At 39.2% G+C, this 25,324-nt stretch overlaps 1 protein-coding gene across 2 annotated transcripts in view; it reads left to right on the plus strand.

Annotated features, from left to right (window-relative positions):
• PLCL2 (phospholipase C like 2) overlaps positions 1-25,324 on the plus strand; it is a 211,649-nt gene that overhangs the window by 115,303 nt on the left and 71,022 nt on the right. For both annotated transcript variants that reach the window (XM_031940317.1, XM_031940318.1), the window contains exons 3-4: positions 16,383-18,869; positions 22,578-22,781. In XM_031940317.1, coding sequence (XP_031796177.1) covers positions 16,383-18,869; positions 22,578-22,781 — 2,691 coding nt within the window. The remainder of the gene's footprint in view (positions 1-16,382; positions 18,870-22,577; positions 22,782-25,324) is intronic.

Consider the following 25,324-nt stretch of genomic DNA (forward strand, 5'->3'; position numbering starts at 1 on the left):
ACTTTCCTATAGTCTGAGGCTGGATTTGAACTCATGAAGATGAGTCCAGCAAGCATTCTACCTACCTGCCCCTTAGTCAGGCTTTAATGCCTGTGATTACAGACATCCCTTCTCCATGGCTGCTTTCCCCGTTGTGGTTTTCCTATATTGTGCATCTGTCTACAAAATTACTGTAAATGGGAATTTTGAGGGAGTTTTGCAGAAATTGCAGGTGGCAAGGGAAGGCTACATAGGAATAGGTTAGAAACTCAGAAATGCATGGAACATAGGTGTGACCAAATACTTAACCAAAATTTTACAATAAGGTACTACTTAATGAGAGAAAATTAAAAAATTCACACTTCTCCTCTGTGCAAAGGGTGGGCCAGCATTTCACATGGAAAGCCCTATCTCCCACAGTATGGAAGGGATAACTGTGTAAGGAAGGGTTTTTTTGTTAAGAGAAGAAGGAGCGAAGGTGATGTCCAAGAGAAAAACAATCATCAATAAGACACTTGTTTGAAATGAAAGTAATATTAAATGGGACATAAACAGATTTTGGAACATACAAAAAAAAAAAAAAAACCAACCCAAACTCACCAAAGCATTGTGTTGTGAATGATTCAAGTCAGAGCAGTGAGGTAGGAGTAGGGTGTTCCAGGTTTAGAGAGTTTAAAAAAAAAGCATATTTTTTTAAACATTAAGTCACAGAGAGATGAAAAACAGACACACCCTAGTAGAAAAACTGCTACAGATGTTCAGAGGCCGCCGGGGACTCCCTGTGTCACTCCGGACCAGGCCCGTTGCCCAGCTGTGATGCTCCGGCCAGATCTTTTCAGTGACTCTCGGACTGGGGGACCACGGTAGCCTTCATGGGATGTTCTGCCTCCTGCACAGATGGGAAGGAGGCCCGGCCTCACCTTGGACAGTCAGACCAAGGAGTCGGGAAAATGAAAGTAACCCACGTGAAGCAATGAGGGAGCGGCGGGGTTCAGGGCCTGGCCTGGTGGGCAAGTGCTGTGGAGGGCCGGCCAAGAAGGTGGGGCCTGAGGAGACTCCCCGGGGAGCAACATTTCTCACATTTCCTGAGCTTTTGTGTGGAACACAAAACCCAACTTATCCCCCCCCCCCCAACTCTGACTCATTGAGTTAAAAAAAGCAGAAGGGAAGTACCTTAATTTTTTTTTTCAAGAGTAAATAACAATAACCAGTTCTCCCTGCCCTTTCCCTTCCCCTTTCCCCAAAGATGGGCGCTAAGCTATTGATGGGACATTTCCTTTCAAAAGTATTATGTGAACAAATAAATAAATAAATGAGTGAGTGAATGAATGAATGAGGTAATCACCTGTGGGGGGGAAGAGAGGGGGAAAATGGGATGGACCCACTGTGCCTCAGGATAGCTGACAACTCATTCCTCCATCTCCTTCCAGTCCCTGTCAGGACAGAAGGGTTACTCGGTGGCTGCCTCCTGCCTGTTTGAAAACCCTCAGAACCCTTGATTTAAGGGAAATTTTACTCCTGAGGTAGAGAGAAGGCTCATTCTGCTCCCCCTTTTTGTATGGGTGAGTCACTTAACCAAAGGAGGTCGGTGGTTGGAAAAAATGGCACCTCACATCCCTGCACTCCCCAGATGTATGTCCTGGGACCAGGAAACATGTGCTCAAAATTCCAATGGCTGGAGATCCAAATCCTAATTGAGACGGAACCCATCTGCACAATACAATCACAACTTAGATGATTGTTATTATTTTTTCATTTTTCATCTATTATTTATTCAGTTATTTATCATTATTTAGAAGAGCCCAGGAGATAGTTTGAAAATTGAAGGCAGGTAACCGTGTCTTGAAATAGGTCTTTACTATTGCAAGGGAGTGAGCTGGAATTCACGGAGTACTATATTATTTCACATGCCATTGAGAAGCGGTGACAGTTTTCACACTAAAGTGAGCCACTTAAGTGCCATTATAGTCATAAATTAAAGTTCATTAGCATCAATATTTTCTTTGGAATGTAAAGTGTCACTAGTGTCATTTATATGGCTCCGTGCTCGCCATTAAGTTTTCCATGACTGGAGAAAGATGATGAATTTTATTATAGTTTACATTGGACACAAATGGGCCTCTCTCTTTTTTTTTTTTTGTAAATTAACTTTGAATTAATATTTTAACAGCTTGAAAGCCTGAGTGTTGTCATGAAAGTAGAGTTATATTTCATCCCTGGGTCATTCTGTGATCCCAAAACACATCCTTTTATCCAGAAGTTATAGTCTATTGATAAGAGATTGATTTTGAAAGATAAGTTGATCCATAATGCCTCACTTTGGAATATATTTCTTCCTAGCTTTATAAAAATCAGTGGTTTATTTTTCCTAACATTAGTGGGAATCGAGAAGATAGCCAGGATTGTGTCTTGAGTTCAGATCTGATGAGGATTAGTCTTGAGAGGACATAAAGAAGATGGGGGCAGGGCAGGAGAGCTATTTTCAAGTTTTTGAAGGACCCTGGATCATATAGGAATAGGCTTGATCTTAAGTCTCTAGTTCTAGAAGAACTAGGAAAAACAGATAGGGACAAATTTAAGTTTGATGTCAGGAAAAAAACTTAACAAATAATACTTAGATTTATGCAAAAATGGCTGTCTTTGGAGGGGAGAGGTCCCCAAGAAGATTCTGGGCAATCATTTGTTTGGTGTATTAAAATGTAGATTCCTTTTCAAATATGGGCTGAGATTCCTTCCTGCTCTCAAATTCTGATTCTGTTCCAGTTAACATTAGATGTCTTGAATGTCATCTTTTTGTCTATACATGCAAAATGAAATGGAATCTAAGTGGAAGATACTTAACTTAATAATTCAAGTAAAAAATGCTTTGCTTCAAATTATTAGTATTACTTTTTTTCAAGCAAAAGTTTTACTTCCATTCGAATTACTTGGATGATTGCTTTGGTTGTATAACTTTAGGGCATGAAGATATAGTTAAAGTTAAAACTGAGTTGTATGGTTTTTAAGATTATGTTGATAATACAATTTACAGTTTTTTCCAATAAATTAATTTTTAGTTGGTGTTTTTAAGAAAGATTAGGATGAAAGATTTCAAAACTCCATTGTAATTGGGAACCTACTGATTTTTGTTAGTTTTTTCTATTAGCTTTTTATTTTTCAAAATACATGCAAAATTAGTTTTCAACATTTGCCTTTTGCAAAACCTTGTGTTCCACATTTTTCTCTCTCCCTCTCCACCACTCCCTCCCCAGATATCAAGTAATCCAATATATGTTAAACATATGCAATTCTTCAAACATATTTCTACATTTATCATGCTGCACAAGAAAAATCAGATCAAAAAGGAAAAAATAAGGAAAAAAAGCAAACAAATAACAAAAAAGGGGAAAATACTATATTGTGATCCACATTCACTCCCCATAGTCCTTTTTCTGCATGCAGATGGCTCTCTCTATCGCAAGTCTATTGGAATTGCCCTGAGTCACCTCATTGCTGAAAATAGCTATGTTCATCACAGCTGATCATTAAATAATCTTCTTGTTGCTGTGTACAGTGTTCTCTTGGGGAGCCTACTGCTTTAAGACAGTTTCCTAACAGGCTTTATATTTGTTGTTCTTTGGGCATTTCCATATGTACTTATTGATGACTAGGAGACTAGTTCTAAACAATGCATAACTTCACCAGTCAAATGGCGTCCAAAAGGATAAAATTTTGTTCTTCCGCAGAGATTGGTACTAAATACATTAAGTATACTTAATAACATTTTTTCAATTAGATGTAAAGATCGTTTTTAAAATTCATTTTTGTAAGACTTTGAGTTCCAATATTTTTTCTCTCTCTTCCAGCCATCCCCTGACATAGTGTTTTCCAGTTTTCCTAGCAGTTTTTGTTAAATAGTGAGATTGTATCCCCAAAGCTGGAGTCTTTGGGTTTAACAAACAGTAGATTACCATAATCATATCTTCAGTGCTTAACCTATTCTGCTGACCCATCACTCTATTTCTTAGCCAGTACCAGGTAGTTTTGATGATAATATAGTTTTAGATCTGGTACAGCTATGCTACCTTCCTTTGCATTAATTCCCTTGATATTCTTGGCTGTTTATTCTTCCCAGTGACTTTTGTTATTATTTTTTCTAGCACTAGAAAGTATTTTTGGTAGTTTGATTAGTGTGGCACTAAATAAGTAAATTCATTTAGGTATAATTGTTATTTTTATCATATACATATATGATAAAATATACATATATTTTTTCCAATAGCTTATATAGTATTGAAATTAATTGTTCTTTAAATCTTTGATAGAATTCACTTGTAAATCCATAGCCATGGAGATATTTTCTAAGGGGTTCATTGATGGTTTGTTCAATTTCTTTTTCTAAAATGGGGTTAAGTATTTTTTTCCCCTTCTGTTAATGTGGAAAATTTATATTTTGTAAATATTCATTTATTGGCACAGCATTGAATAAAATAGCTCCTAATTATTGCTTTTATTTCCTCTTTATTTGTGGTGAAATTTGATGTGGTGAAATTGTGATGTGGTGAAAGGGTGAAAATCACCCTTTTGATTTTTTATGTTGGTAATTTGGTTTTCTTCTTTCCTTTTTCTAATCAAATTATCCAAAGATTTATTTATTTTGTTGGTTTTTTTCCATAAAACTAATTATTAGTTTTATTTATTATTTTAATAGTTTTCTTACTTTCAATTTTTTCAATCTCTCCTTTGATTTTCAGATTTTTCTAATTTTGCATTTAATTGGGGGCTTTTAATTTCTTTCTCTAGCTTTTTTAGTTGCCTGCACAATTCATTGATCTCTTCTTTCTCTGTTCTATGAATACATCTAGTGATTTAAAAAATTCCCCTAAAAACTGCTTTGGCTCCTTTCCATATGTTTTAGTATATCCTGTCTCATTATTGTCATTCTCTTGGATAAAATTACTAATTGTTTCTATGATTTGTTGTTTGACTCACCCATTCTTTGGGATTAAAGTAGTTTCCAATTAATTTTTAATATATTTTTCCGTGGCTCTTTATTACATGTAATTTTTATTGTGTCATCTAAAAAAGATACATTGAATATTTCTTCCTTTCTGCATGTGATTGTGAGGTTTTTATTTTCTAACATATGGTCAGTTTTTGTGTTTGTGCTATATACCACTGAGAAAAAGATATATGCCTTTTTTTCCCCATTCAATTTTCTTCAGAGACTTATCATACTCTTACTAGCTTTTCTAAAATGCTATTCACCTTAACTTTTTTCTTGTTTATTTTGTGGTTAGATCTATCTAATTCTGTGAACTGTTGAGATTCCCCATTAGTATAGTTTTACCATTTTTTTTCTGCATCTCACTTAACTTCTCCTCTAAGAATTTGGATATTATACTATTTTGTACATATATATTTGGTATTGATATTGCTTTATTATCTATGGTACCCTTTAGTAAGATATAGTTTCCTTTCTTATCTCTTTTAATTATATATATTTTTGTTTTGGACTTGGTTTGAGTTCAGGATTGCTACCCCTGCTTTTTTTTTCTTTTTACTTCAGCTGAAGCATAATATATTCTGCTCCAGCCTTTTAATTTTACTCTGTGTGTCTCTGTTTCAAATGTGTTTTTTATAAACAACATATTGCAGGATTCTGCATCTGAGACTCTGCATCCATTTTCATTTTGTGGGAGCATTCATCCCATTCATATTCACAGTTTTAATTACTAACTTTGTATTTCTCTCTACTCTATTCCCCACTCCACTTCTCTCATTTTACTCTTCAACAATGTTTTGCTTTTGATTACCCCCCTCAATCTTCCCTCTCCTATCAGACCATCCCTTTTTCTTTCCCCTCTCCCCTCCTGATTTTATATAGGATAAAATAAATTTCTGTACTCTATATGTATATTATTCCCTCTTTGAGCTAAATCCAATGAGAGTAAAGTTCAAACAATGCTCATTACATCCTTTCTTTCCCTCTACTGTAATAAGTCTTTTGTACCTCTTCATATGATATAATTTATCCTATTCAACATCCTCCTATCTTGTTCTCCCAGTACAGTCCTTTTTCATCCTTGATTTATTTTGTAACATCACATCAGTCAACTTACATCCACATCTTCTATTTATGTATGCTCCTTCTAATTGTCCTAATAAAGATACAGTTCTCAAGAGTGAGTTATAAGTATCATCTTTCTATGTAGGGATGTAAACAGTTTAACATTATTTGATAGCATTTTTTTCTTTCCTGTTTACTTTTTCATGCTTTTCTTGATTTGTAAGTCTTGTATTTGAAAATCAAATTTTCTATTCAGCTGTTTTTTTAATCAGGACGTTTGAAAGTCGTCTATTTTATTGAATATTTATCTTTTCCCCTGGAAAGATAATATTCGGTTTTCCTGGATAGCTGAGTCTTGGTTGTAGTTCAAGTTCCTTTGAGGATATCATATCCCAAACTCTCCTATCCTCTAATGTAGAAGCTGCTAATCCTATGTAATCCTGATATTTGATATTTGAATTGTTTCTCCTTGATATTTGAATTGTTTCTTTCTGGTTGCTTGTACTATTTTTCTCCTTGACCTGATAATTCTGGAATTTGGCTACATTGTTCCTTGGTGTTTTCATTTTGAGATATTTTTTAGGAAGTCATCAGTGGATTCTTTCAATGACTATTTTATCCTCTGGTTCTAGAATATCAGAGCAGTTTACATTGATAATTTCTTGAAAAATGCTCTTCAGGCTCTTTTTTTTTATCATGGTTTTCAAGTAGTCCAATGATCCCTAAATTATCTTTCCTGAATTTATTTTCTGGGTCAGCAGTTTTTCCAATGAGGTATTTGTTCTATTTTTTTTATTCTTTTGGTTTTATTTGATTGATTCTTGATATCTCATTGAGTCATTTGGTTCCATTTGTTCAATTCTAATTTTAAGTGAATTATTTTCTTCAATTAGCTTTTGGCCAATTGAACTTTTAAATGAATTGTTTTGCTCATTAGATTTTTTTCCATTTCTCAAATTCTGTTTTTCCATTTCATCAAATCTATTTTATAAGACATTTATGCTTTTTTCCATTTTGCTAATTCTATTTTCTAAGTAATTCTTTTCTTCAGCCAGTTTTTGTGCCTTTCTTTCCAGGCTATTGACCTTTTTTTCCATAATTCTCTTGTATACTCCTACTTCTTTCCCCAATTTTTCTTCTACCTCTCTTACTTGATTTTTCAAACTCTTTTGAGCTCTTCCATGAGAACTTTTGAGTTAGAGACCAATTTATATTCTGCTTTGAGGCTTCACATTTACATTGTTGTCTTCTTCTGGGTTTGTGATTTGATCTTCCCTGTTGTGACAGTAACTTTCTATGATCAGGCTCTTTTTTGTTGTTTTTTGTTCATTTTAAAGAATTGAGCTCTGCTTCTGGGCTGTAGGGGGCAGCGTTCTTGTGCTGGGTCCAGGAGCCTGGCTTTCAGTGCTGGAGGCTTGTCAGCTGCAGTTGGGTAACCTGGCCCCATCACACCTGTCGTACTGGGGTTCTGGGGCTGGCGGTTGCCTCCAGGACTAGGCCTGGGCCTCCTGCTGGGCCTGTTGAGCTAGAGCAGAGGGCCACAGGTTACTGATCTGTGCAGTAGCCTTTGACTGGCTTGCCTGGACACTCTCTGCACTGGGCTGAGATCCTGTTCTACCTGAGTAAGACAGACTTTTTCTGAAGTCCTTCGAAGATGTCTTCAGTGGGAAAATTGTTTCCCTCCTTTTTTTGGGTTTTGTCACTCCAGAATCTCTTTAGAGTCTCCATTTAACGTTGTTTCTGAGGGAAACATTTCCTGGCTTCTCTCTGCCATTTTGGCTCTGTCTCACAACAAAAGCTTTTTAGATGTTGCTCTTCCTTTGTATTTTTCTTTCTTAAAGAAATAATCTCAGCTTAAAAGAGCCCATTAAGAAGAGAGAACAGAAATCCTTAGCCATTTAGCTGTATTTTACTAATTATGGGTTCAAATTCTGATGTTGGGTTATTCATGAGATGGAACATTCACAAGCTGTTGAAGTTGGTTAGTACCAAGAATCAGAAAGATGTATTCTTCAAGATCTGCATGGAGACAGGTCCCTGCTGTAAGTTTGTATTTTTTTAAGGGAATGTTTTCATTTCCCCCCCCCAAGCTATTTTTTTTAAAAAGACTTAATTCTTACATTCTATCATTCTGATTTTGAAGAATAGTAAAAAGTCTCTCTCCCTGATCTTCTCCCCTTTGAATTGTGCCTTTTTTGTCTCTGGAATTTTTCCAATAAGATGTCTTTTGAAGCACTGGGAAATTTAGAAATGTGTAATTCTTAAAAAGACAATACCTCTTCTAGAGAAGTATTGGTGGGGCAGCTCGATGGTGCACCAACTCTGAAGTTCATTTCCTATCTCTGTGACCCTGGGCAAGTCACTTAACCCCAACTGCCTCAGCAAAAAAATAGTCATTGGTGGTTCTCTGAGCACCTACAATTTTGTCACTTGGGGGACTCCCTCAGGGGATGAACATTACAACACTTTATTACCCAACAGCTGGCTTTTGAGGGTCAATATGGCTGAAAAAGTCATCCCTTCTTTGGTGGAAGGGCACATAAAGAAATAGCTAAGTGGAAATGGTGAAGCATGTGAGGGAAGAGTGCCTTGTTGTGCAGAAAACCGCCTTAGATCTTTCAGTTTTGTATTATTTCTAGCAAAGGCCGCAACCTTGAGGACACACAACCAGTAGTTGACTAGTTCTGTTTTTCTTTAAGGCCTAATGCGCTCATCCTTCTAAAGTGTCTTCAAAGGGGCCACCTACATCCTGGGTCTTTTCGGGGTTCTTGGAGGCAGGTCAAGGCTTGGAAGCTGTCTGGAAAATCCTGCGAGGGATCTCTGATGTAGCCTGAATTATTCACTCTTTCATTCCAAGTTAGTGCGATTGAATGGAAGAAAAGGGCAGCCTCCAGTGACTGAACCATATGTTTCTGGTGTATGTTTTAAAGGGCAGGGATTCCTTTCTCCAGCCCCCCACAGAAGCACCAATGACTCAGATCAGATCGGAAGATGGAGCACTTAGCTAAAAGGACTACTACGGTTTGGCTGATCACAGGGCACTGATGCTGATCAAGTCACTCGTCTTTTTCTTTAGCGGACTAACAGAATCATCCAAAAAAGCATTTACTGAACACCTGCCACATTCTGGGCACTGTGCTAGGCCCTAGAGGCAAAAAAAGTACCACACATAAAGCACTTTACAAATCACATAAATGCTGTCTTCTTCCTCCTCTTCTGGGGAGATAGCGTGTACATATAAAGGGAGGTTCCAAAGTCTTTGTGCAGTTTTAAGCTATGATACAATGGTAGTAGGACAGAAGAAATTGAATACTAATAGCAGTATATATGGAGTAATTACAAAGAAAATGACAAGGTAGTTGGGGAAGGAGGGCCCCAGCAGTGGGGAATCAGGAAGGGTTCCTAGGGAAGGTGGAGCTTGAGCTGCATTTCAATTCTGATTGCAATCAGAGAGATCAGTCTTAAATAATGAAGTCCAAGCAAATCATTTCCGATGGACCCAACTGGGAAATAGCAGAAAATAATTGTCTTCTAAGGTACCCAGGAGTTTGGAAGACTAGGATTGGTATTTTCGATAAAACTCTCATTTGCTTACTCATGTCTTTGACTTTTATTCCTTCTGCTGTTGACAAGCCATGCTAACTTGGAGGAAAGGAATTAGTGGACCAAATGTGTTTTCCACGGACTGTCATCACCCATCACCTTTTGATGACAGGCAGTTACACATGAGATGCAGAAGCGGAAGCCAACTTTTCAGGATTTAGTTCAGTGATGCAGAGATGCAGAGAAAGAGAGAAGAAGGAGAAAGAGATAGACACACAGTCAGACAGATAGCAGAGAGACAGAGAGAGAAAGAGAGAAAAAAGAGACACAGAGAGAATCAAAGACAGAGAGAGAGAAAAGAGAGATAGAGAGAAAGAGAGAGAGAAAAGAAAGAAAAAGAGAGGAGACAGAGAGATCAGAGAAAGAAAGAGAGAGACACAGAAAGAGACAGAAACAGAGACGGATGAATAAGAAAGACAGATTTCAAATAGATGAATGGTAGATGGATGGATGGATGGTAGATAGCTGGATAGGTGAGTAGATGAATAGAGAAAGAATGGTAGATAAATATAGATAGGCAGGTGGATAAATAGAGTTTATATATATATGTATATTTATATATTTCAGTATACTTTTATTAACCGCCATTTCACTGGCTTATGCAATCTACTGAATTATCCTCTTATTTTAATTGATAAATAATTTTCCAACATATGTTTTTCATTATTGTAGGACTTGATTGGACAGAATGAGAGGAAGTTCACATTTTTACTTGTTGTATTACCCTATTTCAATAATAAGAAAGATCCTGTCAGGCCTAGGGAGGATGATGTGAAGTTCAGATACAACAATAGATGTGAAAGAACTCTGCGGAGTTAAAACAGAGTTTAGAACAAAGGAAATAGTACTCTAGCATAAATTACAATTTTATGAATTTCTTTAGTTGCACTATTGAGTCATGTTCTGTAATTTAACAGATAATAATTTAATAATAATAATAATAATAGTTACCATTTATATGTTTACTGAGGGCCCAGACACTGTGTTAATAAGTATTTTACAATGATTATCTCTTTCGGTCCTCTCAATAACCCTGGGAGGTAGGAGCTATCATTATCCCTATTTTGTTGTTGTTCAGTCATTTTTCATTTGTGCTCAACTCTTTGTGACCTCACTTGGGGTTTTCTTGGCAAAGTATATTGGAGTGATTTACCATTTTCTTCTCCAGTTCATTTTACAGAAGAGGAAACTAGAATTACATAGTCAGTGTCTGAGGCTGGATTTGAACTCAGGAGGATGAGTTTTCCTGACTCTAAGTTTTGTGCTTTATCTATTGCATTCCCCAGCTGCCTCAAATACACGTGTATGAGGCTTTGGGGGTTGGTCTGGTAACTAATTGACATTTATGTTCTAAGAATTTATTGGCCTACTATCTCACAAGGTTGTCATGAGGATCAAATTAGGTAATGTACACGAGAACTCTTTGTAAACTCTAAAATGCCATTTACGGCAGTGAATTCGTTGAATTCCCTGAGACCTGGAGGGACTGGGGAAGGCTCCATGGAGACATAGAATTTGAGCTTAGATATGGAAGACACATCTTTCAAATAAGTAGTTATAGAGCAGGAAGGCACTATAATTAATTATGGGGTTTCAGTTAAATAGGGACAAGTGCTATCTAATGAAAAGTCACATATCAGGGAAGTTGGTGACTTCTGGGATCTCTCCCAATTCTGACATTCCGTGATACCAAAGCCATTTACGAAACACTTGAATGATGCACATTTTAAAAACATACTCACCAATATTTAATGTAAACAGGGGTTTACTGAAGCAGCTCATATTCCAGTTTGGGAAGGGATTATTAAATTTTTATTACGAGCATTTAGATTTTTAAAATCTGCAGACATTACAAATCAGGGCTTGATTGACTGTTTTTGCTGATTGTCTAGACTTAAATAATGGAGAAAACCTTAGTAAAGCAGATTAAGCTTAAAAGTGTGTTGTGTATACTTTCCCAGAATGCCAATTGTGAAACATTTCCCAGTATACTCTGGAGCACAAATGGGAAGGCATTTTTAAAAATTCAGAAATACCCTCTGGATGTAGATCATGGAACTGTGATAAGATGGAAATTTCTCCAAATTGTACACAGACCATAATTAGAGGGAATAAGCATTTATTAGATGCAAGACACTGTGCTGAGCATTTTATAACTGTTATCTCATTTGCTCCTCACAACAATCCTGGGAGATAGGTAATGTTATTATCTCCATTTTACAGAAGAAGGAACTGAGTCAGAGAGATATGAAGTGATTTGCCAACTGTCACTCAGCTAGTGTCAAAGAATAGATTTGAATTTAGGTCGTCATACTCCAAGCCCAGTGCTCTATTCACATTAAATCCATATAACTCTTGTAGGTGGTGGGGTATGTGTCTGTGTCTATGTCGGTAGCAGGTTAGAATATTCAAGCTGTTGCCAATCCCACCAATTAACTACTAGTTTATGATGTCACATTAGGTTGGGTACCACTTACGCAGTCTGAGCTTAGTTTAATATTTGACTGTATCACACTTCCCCAGGGGTTATGACATTTTATTTTAATGTAATTTCATAACTCCAAATCTCCTCTATTAAGTCAAATCCAGAAGGATGTATTTAGCATCTACTATGTGCTAATAACTGGGGAACAAAGAAAGGGAAAAATATGGTCCCCACTCCCGAGGAGCTCACAGTCCAGTGGGGTGATCATGCAAACAGCAAGACACATATGTAAGATAAACCAGAAGTAGTCAAAAGAAGGTATTCACTCATGTTTAATGGTGATTTGGAAAGATCTTGCAAAAGATAGGGCCCAAAGAAAGCCAGGCAAGCAGGAGGTAGAGATGAGAGGGGACAAAATTTCAGGCTTGGGGGACAGCCAGTGAAAATGCTGAGTCAGGAGATAGGATGTCATGTTCAAGAAATGTCAGGGAGGCCGTTGCCAAGGAGATGAAGGGGAAGAAGGTATTAAAACCAAAAGAGAAGCCAGATATCAGCCAGTCAACAAATAACATACAACTTGCTCTCTTACAAAATATGTTGAATATACTTGATCAATTCATGTCTTTCTTCCCAATAAGAAAAAAGAAAATTCTTTGCATTTGGGTTGTTTTGTGGGATATTTTTTGGATATTTTTGAGAAATAATATGGCTCATTGATTAAAAGACAGACTTTGGTATCAGGAAGACCTGGCACATAACGTTGTTATGTGATCATGAGAAAGCCATTTAATTCCCCACTGTCCCCTAGCCAATCTAGAAGTCTATAAATTACAAGTGAGCGGTCAGCCTGTACCGAGAGAAAACACTTCTACACTGGGACTTCTTTAAACAAATGAAGTCATGAATCCATCCCCACCCTTACCCCTATGCAATAAGTAACCAATTAAGCAATAAACATTTATTGAGTATTTACTATATTTAAAAGGCTCATAATGGCTCATAAAAGGCTCATGATGGCTCATAATGAACTATGTTTAGACTAGTTAATCCCTAGGTTAGCTGAAAGATGATTTCTTTTCCAGTTGCAGCAAATTTCCAACCTAGCTCCCCATAGAGGAACAGATGATTATACCAGTAGAGGGAAGACCCTGACCAAACAAGTCCAAATGTCTGGAGTAAAGAAATTATACTATTATGGGAGTGGAGTTTATGGATAGTAAAGACTTGAAGATTTGTTTTCCTAATAGATCTTTCATACTTTTTCATCTTCTTTTTCAGTATTTTCTAATTTTTTTAAATAGGAAACTGTAATGCACAGAGATGTTCTTATACCAATTAGGGCATTATCTTATTTCTCAGCTTCCCCTTGAATTCATCTTGCTTTTTAATAAAGTCACTCCTCTTCTGGAAAATGTGAATTTCCATGTTCTGAAGTTTCATGCCCTCACTTAGGGCTGATCACAGATTTAATTTCATGCAAAACTGATTGAACATTTAAAACACTATGCACGCTTCAGCAATCTGGAGCCATTCTAATAAAATGTGGTTTTGTAGATAGAGTGACCCCCCTCCCTTTTTTTGCTTCTCTTGTGTCTGAAGATAGTTTTGTTTTTTTTTACTGCTGGGTTTTATACCTTATTTCTTAGTATCCAAATTACAGATGCCTCTATTACTCATTGTGAAACTTTGAGGGAAATGATACTCAGAAGACATAGAGTTGAAACTTAATTACCTGAGATGCAATTTGCTTATGAAATTGAATATATTCAAAAGTAAGAGCAATTTTGAGATTCAACCATAGAGGAAAGAATAATAGCTTTTCAAAATACAGACGAAAGAGATTTTCTTCTCAACTACTTATGTCCAGACTAGGAGAATTAGAATGATCTTAGTATATCATTTGACTGCATCACACTTCCCAGGGGTTATGATACTTTCCTTTAATATCATTCTGTAACTCCAAATTTTATCCCCATGCCTTATACTCTGAATGTGAAAGCAATAAGAAAAAATATAATACCTTGAAATACAATGGAAAATCTTAGTGATTGAAAACTTGTCACAGATTTCATGTACAAATTAAAAGGTTATGACTTTTGTAGTTAAATATTTTTAATTGTTTGAAACCATCTATACATATTCAGCTTGAACAGAATATTCTTTATCTTAAAGATTATTTCTGCCCACTAATAAATCAACTTTTCGAGATAGGAAACTGTGTGCTTGGGTTTGGGGGAAGGGAGTTATGTGATTCACCTTTGGAACTAAATAAAATATTATAATTTGGAAGGACTTTAGGAAGCTCTATAGCTTCCAATTTGGGGGGGGTATAATTTTAATGGCTTAATCATACTGGATTGCCTTCCAGTGACATCTCATGGCTACTAAGAATGCAATTCATTGTTTCTGAAGAAAAAACTGAGGATGACCTCAGTGGGAAAAGGGTCTGTGTGAGTTTGAGTAAGCTGTAGTGTGATACCAAAGAGATGGGGAGCAAAGGATGTCATCAGGAAAGCAACGAGTAAGCACTTACTGTGTACCAAGCATTGTGTTAGGTCGGGGATTCAAATAGTGAGTGAAATGATCTTTATTTGCAAGGAGTTTTCATTCCAACTGGGAAATTAGCAAGATCATCTCTAAGTATATACAGAATCAATATAAAGAAAATAAATAAAGTAGTTAAATACAAATAGGCAGCTAGGAAAATAAAAACAGGAGGGGAAAAAGCATTGGCTGGTCTGGGTCCCCAGTGGGAACAGGAGAGAGAATTTCCAGGGTAAGAAGGCGACAGAGACAAATGGTCTAGAGTGAGAAGGACTCGAGTACCAAGGGAAGCTCCAGAGTGAAACAGCAGCTGAGGCAGAAAGTCAGAATCAGAACTAGGATGGGAACAATTGGGATTTGGCTGTAATAATATAGGTGGGAGGTAATGGGATCCCGAAGGTGGTAGCTCTGTGACTGGAGAGCTGGGATTGAATGTGAGAAAAGCTGGGAAGAGAGAAATGGCTAGATCTGGTGAAGGACTGAAGGATCTGGATGTGTGGAGGGAGAGGAGGCAAAAATCTAGTGAGAGAATCAAGGATGGCTCATGGGATATATGTTACCCATGAAATATCACTTCTGGGGTGAATTAAGGAAGGATCTGGAGGAGGGTAACAGGTTATGCAAGGTGAGTTACATGATTCATATTAATGAGACCACAGATCTCATTAATTAAAATAGTATTATTACTAGGATTATGAGAGGAATACTGGAGGTGCCATGATTGTGGGCCTTAAGGAAATGCAGAAAACTCTTGGCTGAAATCATTGTAAATGAAAGAATTGTAATGTTGGGAAGGACTGCTAGAAGAAATCTGTCTGTTTGTATCTCCTTGCCTCTTGGTCAATATTTCTTTTTTCTGTCTCTCAGTGTCTTCCCTTTCTCCCTCCCTGTAACCTGTTTCTGTCTCTCTTTCCCCATTCCCTTATCCCCATCCTCCCCCTTCCTTTCCCTTTCTCTCCCTCTTCTCTTTTTCCTGTCATTCTCACTCTTTCTCTCTCCTTCTCTCTTTTCTTCCTTCCCTTTCTCTTTTCTTCCCTCTCCTTCCTCATTCTTCTTTCTTCTTTCTTTTCTTTTTCCCTTGCCCTTTCTCTTTCCCTCTTCTCTTTTTTCCATCTCCCCTCCTCCATTTTCCTTTCTTTCTTACTCCCCCTTCTTTCTCTTTTCCTTTCCTCTCTCTCTGTCTCCCTTTTCTTTCTCTCCCTTTCCTTTTTATTTTTCCCTGCCCCTTTTATCTTCTCTCTTTCCTCTTCTTCTTCTTTGTTCTCTTCTTTTCATTCTTCCTCTCTCCCTTTCTGAAATAGAATTTCATGTGTATAAATAACTCATGAAACCATGAATGATCCAGATATATAGAAATCCAGAAATCAGGAGAACTTCTGGCTCCCAATACTCCCTCTGTTCATCTTACTCCTGCCTTGCCGTGGTACCCTTTGACATGGATTGCTGTCTAGCCTTCAGAACAGCCCAAATATACAGATTAGGGCTAGCTACAAAAGCTAAGCTTGGGCTATCTGATACATCCCATTGAGCATCAATTTAAGAGTGAATCCATACCTGTCAGTGATACATCCTCTTCTTGTGTTTCCCTGAATAATCATTAGAAGTTAATGGATATTTTAATTCACAGCCCAAGGGATAGAGTGCTTAATGAGTGAAAGGCAATTTAATTTTTTAGGAGGGAAAATATCTTTGCATTTTATCCCCTGCCTAGAGCAGAGAAACCAAATGCATATATTACCCAAATATACTAAAATTGATTATTTTCCCCCTCTCTTCCCCCAGGATGGCACCAAACAGAAAAGAGAACGGAAAAAGACAGTGTCATTTAGCAGCATGCCCACAGAGAAGAAGATCAGCAGCGCGAGCGACTGCATCAATTCCATGGTCGAAGGCTCTGAGCTCAAGAAGGTCCGCTCCAATTCTAGAATTTACCACCGGTATTTTCTCTTGGACGCCGACATGCAGTCCCTGCGATGGGAACCCTCCAAGAAGGACTCGGAGAAAGCCAAGATTGACATTAAGTCAATCAAGGAAGTGAGAACGGGAAAAAATACAGATATTTTCCGCAGCAACGGGATTTCGGACCAGATCTCCGAAGACTGTGCGTTTTCGGTGATCTACGGGGAGAACTACGAGTCCCTCGACTTGGTGGCCAACTCTGCCGACGTGGCTAACATCTGGGTCACGGGACTGCGGTACCTCATCTCTTACGGAAAGCACACGCTGGACATGATCGAGAGCAGCCAGGACAACATGCGGACTTCTTGGGTTTCCCAATTGTTTAGCGAGGTTGATGTAGATAATTTTGGACACATGTCTCTGTGTAGCGCTGTTCAGTGCATCAAAAACCTAAACCCCGGCTTAAAAACAAGCAAAATTGAGCTGAAGTTCAAAGAACTGCATAAGTCAAAGGACAAAACGGGCACCGAGGTGACGAAGGAAGAGTTTGCCGAGGTTTTCCACGAGCTCTGTACCCGGCCCGAAATTTATTTCCTGTTAGTTCAGTTTTCGAGCAATAAAGAATTCCTTGATACTAAGGACCTAATGATGTTTTTAGAGGCAGAGCAGGGGGTGGCCCACATCGACGAAGAGGTCAGCCTTGAGATTATTCACAAGTACGAGCCGTCCAAAGAGGGCCAGGAGCGGGGCTGGCTCTCCATAGACGGCTTCACCAATTACCTTATGTCCCCTGATTGTTATATTTTTGATCCCGAGCACAAGAAGGTTTGTCAGGACATGAAGCAGCCTTTGTCCCATTATTTCATCAATTCATCTCATAATACCTACCTGATAGAAGACCAGTTCCGAGGCCCGTCGGATATCACGGGCTATATCCGGGCTCTTAAAATGGGTTGTCGGAGCGTTGAATTAGACGTGTGGGATGGGCCGGACAACGAGCCCGTGATTTATACGGGCCACACCATGACCTCGCAGATAGTCTTCCGGAGTGTGATCGATATCATTAACAAGTATGCGTTCTTTGCGTCCGAATACCCTCTCATTCTCTGTCTGGAAAATCACTGTTCCATCAAACAGCAAAAGGTCATGGTCCAACACATGAAGAAAATTTTGGGGGACAAACTCTATACGACATCACCCAACATGGAGGAATCCTACCTGCCGTCTCCTGATGTCCTGAAAGGGAAAATACTCATCAAGGCAAAAAAGCTTTCCACCAACTGCCCTGGGTTAGAGGGAGACGTCACCGACGAAGACGAGGGAGCAGAGATGTCTCAGAGAATAGGGAAGGAAAACGTGGAGCAGGCTAACGTGGTGCCTGTAAAACGATTTCAGCTGTGCAAAGAGCTCTCCGAGTTGGTGAGCATCTGCAAGTCGGTTCAGTTCAAAGAGTTCCAAGTGTCCTTTCAGGCTCAGAAGTACTGGGAGGTCTGCTCCTTCAACGAAGTGCTCGCCAGCAAATACGCCAACGAGAATCCGGGGGATTTTGTCAATTACAACAAACGCTTCCTGGCCAGGGTCTTCCCCAGCCCCATGAGGATCGATTCTAGCAACATGAACCCCCAGGACTTCTGGAAGTGCGGCTGTCAAATTGTTGCCATGAACTTTCAGACCCCCGGTTTGATGATGGACCTGAACATCGGGTGGTTCCGGCAGAACGGGAACTGTGGCTACGTCCTGCGGCCGGCCATCATGAGGGAGGAGGTCTCTTTCTTTAGTGCCAACACAAAGGATTCTGTCCCCGGGGTGTCCCCGCAGCTCCTCCATATCAAAATCATTAGCGGGCAGAACTTCCCCAAGCCCAAAGGCTCGGGTGCCAAAGGGGACGTGGTGGATCCGTACGTCTACGTGGAAATCCACGGAATCCCCGCAGACTGCGCCGAACAAAGGACAAAAACGGTGAACCAGAACGGAGACACTCCCATTTTTGATGAAAGTTTTGAATTTCAGATCAACCTGCCAGAGCTGGCCATGGTGCGCTTTGTAGTTCTGGACGACGATTACATCGGGGATGAGTTTATCGGGCAGTACACCATTCCCTTTGAATGTTTACAGACCGGCTACCGGCATGTCCCGCTGCAGTCTTTGACTGGGGAGGTGCTCCCTCACGCATCTCTATTTGTTCACGTGGCTATCACTAACAGGAGGGGAGGAGGGAAACCGCACAAGAGGGGACTTTCTGTAAGGAAAGGGAAAAAATCCAGGGAATATGCCTCTTTGAGAACCTTGTGGATTAAAACAGTAGACGAAGTATTCAAGAACGCCCAGCCACCTATACGGGATGCCACAGATTTGAGAGAGAACATGCAGGTACATTTCTTGTTTCTTAAAAAGCCACCCTTTGGTGTTTCCACCCAATGTATATTGTTTACGCTGTGAATAATGATTTGTAAATGTCAATTGCATTCAAAATATTTTTCATTTATTCCATTTTCCTCCCCTGCCTCCATCAACCAGGTTTTTTAAACTACAAGTGAATATTCTTGTGCTGAAAAATGGATAAGTTAAAATAATTAACTCTTGGTGCAAGAGCTTGCTAATAGAGTTTTTTTATTCCTATGAAAATATAAATGCTGTTTCTGCCTAGATGTCTATAAATGTTTCTTAATGTAAATACAATTGAACATGTATTCAGGAAATGCATCAGGGGCCTGTGATGTTCCTGTACCTTCTATGATGTATTCCATGCTGGATGGTTTCAGAGGAGGAGCTCAGGAAATAATTGCTGGTTGATGAATTCATTTGCTTTGTTAAGATTGTTTTAGAAAACTTTTTTCTAAATATCTAAAAATAGACACTTATTTGTTTAAACAAAGACTCTAAGGTATCTATGTTTATAGTAGGAGATAAGGACTGCCTATGTGGAGAGTATAATGGTGTCTAAAAGTAATCAAACAACAAATTACTTGCCAAGCAGCTACCATATGGCTGGTGGATGGATGCTCAAGTTGGCCTGGGTTCCGCACTGCCTCTGAGGCTTACTAGCTGTGTGGCCACTTTGAGACCCGTAGATTGAATGATACTTCCAAGTCAAGTCCTAATCTTACACTTATTCCCCGGGTGGCCTTGGGCAAAAGTTCATTTCTCTGAACGCGGATTCCTCATCTATCAAAGGAGGAGATTGGCCTAAATGACATCCAGCTTGAAATTTATGATCCTGTGGTCAGGTCCCTCAATCTCTCAGAATTTCAATGTCTCCATCTTTAACGTGGGGATAAAACCCCTGAAGAACCTTTCTCATTGAGTAATCTGGCTCCAATCAGGCATGTAGTTTTTGGCAAACCTCAAAGTGCCATTTAAATGTCATTTATAATTAGTAAGTACTAAGGGTTATAGAAGATAAAAAAAATCCAAAGATCTGGGTACCCGCCAATTGTAGAATATTCTCTGAAAGGTTAGGTACCTTAAAATAATAGGAAAAATGGAAATGACCACAATGGGAAGAAGTTGACAGGCTGGTAAAATCTGCTATGTGGTTTTCACACATCTTTCTTAAGTGTTTTTATCACCTGCTAGCCTCAAGATTTTTTCTTATACCCTCTGTGCCCTTAGGCTAATTCTTCAATCAAGTAGCATTTATTAAGTGACTACTGTGTACAGGCACCTGGACTAAGCAGCAGTTTTTTGGGGTCTCAGTTTGTTTCCCTATTAGTAAAATGAGTGGAAAAAACTAAATGACCCCTATGGTCTTTGTAGCTCTGGAGGGCTTGTGTATTCACAGAGCTATAAGATCTTTTGTTGGTCAGTTCTCAGTTATCAGTTCCCATCCTTACTGGGGATTGTGTAATCTCTAATTTAGTTGGGAAATGTTATCTGAGTTCAGGTCTCTCTTTTAAGATCTGAACATATAACTCTCAATCTCCCAGGGAATTCTGGATGAGAAGGAATCTCCTCCCTGGGAGTTCCCTATGAAATCAAAGGGTTGATCCATAAAAAAGGAGGGGGAAAGGGGAACATGCAATGAAAGCACCTTGCTCTTTCTTAGAGTATGAAGAATTGATCTGACATTAGTCATAACTGACCACAGGGTGCTGTGTGCTGTTCCCCAGTGCAATGATGCGTTTATCCGGGATACCGGCCTACTTGAACACCATCTCTCTAGCTTTTCCAAGACCCAAATAGCAAAAAGTTATCCAGAAACAGACAAATAGAGAAAATTCTGATTTACTCGATTGGTGGACGTTTATTACTTTTCACAAAGATAATTTGGAGCATGGAGCACCATGAATTATTCTTGGGCAGGTAAACTGGGCAGAGATTTAATTTTATGCAAAAAAGATATTTTATTAATTCATAATCCTAGGTTTTTATGGAGGTGGATCTTTCCTCTACCCACACGCTCCCTTTTCACATAGTAGACAGGTTTGAGGAGTCATTGTGGCTGAAAATTTTATCATTTTGTGGGCGACTTGGTAATGAGCACCTCCTAACTGAGGCTGGTCCTCGGATGATGTACGGCGGAGGTGGCAAAAAGATACAGGGATCAGTTTGATGCTTGTATTGAAGTGACAATAAGAATCAGCCAAAAATAACCCAGAATGATTGCTTAAACATCCCCTCCCTAAAACAAGGATAATTGGCAAAAGTCACAATGATTAGTCACTTCTGTAGGCTGTTGTTAAATGTGTTTTTCTTTCTCGTACCCCCACTTGTATTTGCCAACTCTGCTCAGATTGACATCCCTATATATACATTCATTCATAATTACCTTGCCTGGCTCAGAGTCATGGACCATAGATTTTGAACAGGGAAGCTATCGAGTCCTATAACCTCATTTTACAGGTGGGAAAACTGAGGCCTAGAGAGGTTAGTCTGAATATAAATACTAAAAATTTGTAATGATGATGCTTATTGGTGATATTGCGGGAAGAGGTCCTGGACTTGCATGATGAATTCCCAGCATGTTAAAGCCCCTTCACTGATGCAGATTACAATCTTTCTGCCACTTAGAGCCTTAGTTACCGGAGGCCTGAGGAGATTTATCAAGTTAACTTTGGTCACATATAAGCAGTTTGTATATGTCAGAGGTAGGACTCAATCCAGATTTCCTTGAACCCAAGTCTGGCCCTATATCTGCTATCCCATGGCACTTCACAATATTATTCTTTATACCAGGTGTCCCAAAAGTCTTAGGACAGTTTTAAGTATTTTAGGTATTAGGAATACCTAGTATGATAGTGATAACAACAGTTCATATTTGTACAAACCTTTACTCTAATCAAAGCTCTCTTCTCACTATAACCCAACGGTAGGTCAGGTAAAGTTGTATTAATCCCATTTTGCTGATGAGGAAACTGAGAGCCGACTTGCTAAGTTTGAGCCAAGACCCTTACTTAGGCCCAGGGTGCTTTCTGCAGTCTCTGCCTCTCATTACAAGGTATCCTTGAGTTTTCTTAAATGGATATTCTTGTACAGTGAGAACCCAGAGGCCTATGGGAACAAACATGACAGTGTATGTAGAAGAAGAAGATCAGTTAATTCAGAAAACCGAGGCTGAGCCCTCCGAGGCTGTATGCTCATGACAGGGTGACTGGCTAACCACCTGCTCAAAGGGCATTTGGAGCCAGCCCTGATCCAAGTATTTGTCAGTTTATTGCAGGAAATAAGCAAGTGAGATTCAAATTTCTCTAAATTTCACCTTCCTCTATGATGAACTTGGCACTTATTTCAAACATGAAATAAAACTGACTTTTTAAAATATATTTTTCCCTTTGAAGGAAGATGGGAGCTCGTTTGGGGGTGTTCACAATTGTACATCAATGTTATTAGTCCGGAGAAGTCGTGCCCTTTTGATTCTTGCCTTTTTCAGTGCTTGATTACCTTCTGGTTACAGATGTCCATAACTGCAGTTACTTTGGAAAATTAATTCTTTTTTCTTTTCCGGATTAAGCGATCCCCGTCAGATTCGCTCATGGCTCTGTTAGTGGCCATTGTGCCGGGCCACTCGAGTATGACGTGACGTGTCCTGAGGGAGGAAATGACTCCCAATAAAGTAACTCCTTTCTCTCTCTTTAACAGAACGCAGTAGTTTCATTCAAAGAATTATGCGGACTCTCTTCTGTAGCAAACCTCATGCAGTGCATTCTGGCCGTGTCGACACGTTTACTCGGACCCGACAACACGCCCTTGGTGGTTCTGAATCTCAACGATCAGTACCCCACGATGGAGCTGCAAGGGATCGTGCCGGAGGTTCTGAAAAAGATCGTCACCACGTACGACATGGTAAGTGGCCCTTGGAGCCTCCGCAGCTGACCGGGAGGGGTGCCCACCCCATGGTGGTACCCTTTTCTCTTTGGTAGAAGTACTGCTCCCTTGCCTGTGAGGTACTTGGGTTTTGGGTTTGTTTTGGTGAGACTGGGCCTTTGAGGTGTTCTGTCCCCAACCAGGGCAGTGTCCTGGGACCCTCCTTATTGACCTGCCAGTCCCAGCTCCGAACTCCTGAGCTCTTGGGATCCAGCATGCTCAGCTCCCCTGTTACGGAGCCTGCCGTGAGGCATTAGACGAGGTTGAATGATTTTCACATAAGATCTGGCCTTTCTGGGGCTGTGCTTGGGTACAAAGGCCATATCTCAGGAAGGACAGCAGACAGTGTAGACACCCAAGATAGCAGGTGAGCATTGGCTGGGGGACCTGGGAGAGAGGCTTAAGCCAGGGTCCCGATAACTCATTGGGCATTTGAAGGGCTGCCTTACTGATTCCACTTCATTGAGTTATTTCATTATTCACCTAGCACACAGTAGGCACTTAGATACCCTCTGTTGGGCACAGAAGAAAAAACTGGGAGCAGTGGGAATTGCAAGGAGACAGATTTCTTTTTTGTTTGTTTATGTTAAACATGGTAGAAATATATGTTAAATCCAACATATACATACCTATTTATGCAATTATCTTTCTGCACAAGAAAAATCAAATCAAACCCCCCAAAAAATGATAAGATAAAAAGCAAGCAAACAACAAAACAAAAAGTGAAAATACTCTGTTGTGAACCACACTCAGTTCCCACAGTCCTCTCTCTGGGTGGAAATGGCTCTCTTCATCACAAGACCATGAATCATCTCACTGTTGACAAGAGCCACGTCCATCAGAAATGATCATCGTATAATATTGCTGTTGCTGTGTACAATGATCTCCTGGTTCTGCTCGTTTCATTCAGCATCAGTTCCTTTAAGTCTCTCTGGACCTTTCTGAAATCATCCTGCTGGTCATTTCTTACAAACAATAATGTTCCATAACATTCAGATGCCATAACTTACTCAGCTATTCCCCAACTGATGGGCATCCCCCAGTTTCCAGTTTCTTGCCGCCACAAGAAGGGCTGCCATTTTTGCACACGTGGGTCCCTTTCCTGCAAGAAGACAGATTTCAGGAAAACTTTGCTGATTGTAAAAGTTGTCCCAAAGTAGAATCTCAGAAGTGCGGCCACCGACCACTTGTTCAGGCCTGGACTGGGTGACCTTGGCTGTTTAACCAAGAGATTCTATGACCCAGTGAGAAAAAACCCCTAACAAAACCCACCTGCTTCTAGAGATACGCTAAGGCTTCCTTTAGGTGAACAAAGGCTGGGAAAGGCAAGTGGAGAAGAGTTTGTAAATAAGTGTCCGCAATTTAGTACACAGATAATTGGAACGAAAAATCCTATTCCTGTTCCCTTTATTTGTTCCCTCTAAACAACACGTTTCTGCCTGTAATTCCTCCTTTGGCTGAAAGCCTGATTCTGATTTTAAAGTTGCAAAGGATTTAGTCCAGGTTAGGTACCAAATGCACCTGAATACAGTGGATCTTCTGACACAAGAGAAACAATAAAACAAGGGAATAAATAAACAAGAACTCTTTACCTAGAGAGAGCCTGACACTTGGGAAACTATTGTAAAAAATTGAATTATGGCTTTAAAATATGTAAAAGACATGAAAAAGGGATCCCCCCACTTATATTTCTGCTGTGATTTACTCTAACGTGGTGAGTTTTTTGACTGCCCATGCTTGCTGTTTTAAGAGAAATTCAATTCCAACAGCACTTGTTAAGGGCCTGCTACTCTATGCACACAGCAGTGGCTAGAAAGGAAGGAAAGAGGAAATACTAAGGAAAATTTAAATGATTTGTAAACTTAATCCACAAACAAAAAAAGGGCTGGGTGCTTTGCATTCTTAGATATCCTCTTTTCACAGACTAAAATCAGACTGGCTTTAACCCCTTCAGAACCACTGGGGTTATTGTATTAATATATGTATTATAGGTCTTGTATGGTGGGGATATTGTATGTGCTTTTTTATTATTATTATAGCTTTTTATTTACAAGATATATGCATGGGTAATTTTTCAGCATTGACAATTGCAAAACATTTTGTTCCAATTTTTCCCCTCCTTCCCCCCACTCCCTCCCCTAGATGGCAAGTAGTCCAATACATGTTAAATATGTTAAAGTATATGTTAAATACAATATATGTATACATGTCCAAACAGTTATTTTGCTGTACAAAAAGAGTTGGACTTTGAAATAGTGTACTATTAGCCTGTGAAGGAAATCAAAAATGCAGGTGGGCAAAAATAGAGGGATTGGGAATTCTATGTAGTGGTTCATAGTCATCTCCCAGAGTTCTTTTGCTGGGTGTAGCTGGTTCAGTTCATTACTGCTCTATTGGAACTGCTTTGGTTGATCTCCTTGCTGAAAATGGCCTGGTCCATCAGAACTGGTCATCATATAGTATTGTTGTTGAAGTATATAATGATCTCCTGGTCTTGCTCATTTCACTCAGCATCAGTTCAT

This window comes from Sarcophilus harrisii, chromosome 5 (assembly GCF_902635505.1).
Source record: "Sarcophilus harrisii chromosome 5, mSarHar1.11, whole genome shotgun sequence".
Classification (NCBI taxonomy): domain Eukaryota; kingdom Metazoa; phylum Chordata; class Mammalia; order Dasyuromorphia; family Dasyuridae; genus Sarcophilus; species Sarcophilus harrisii.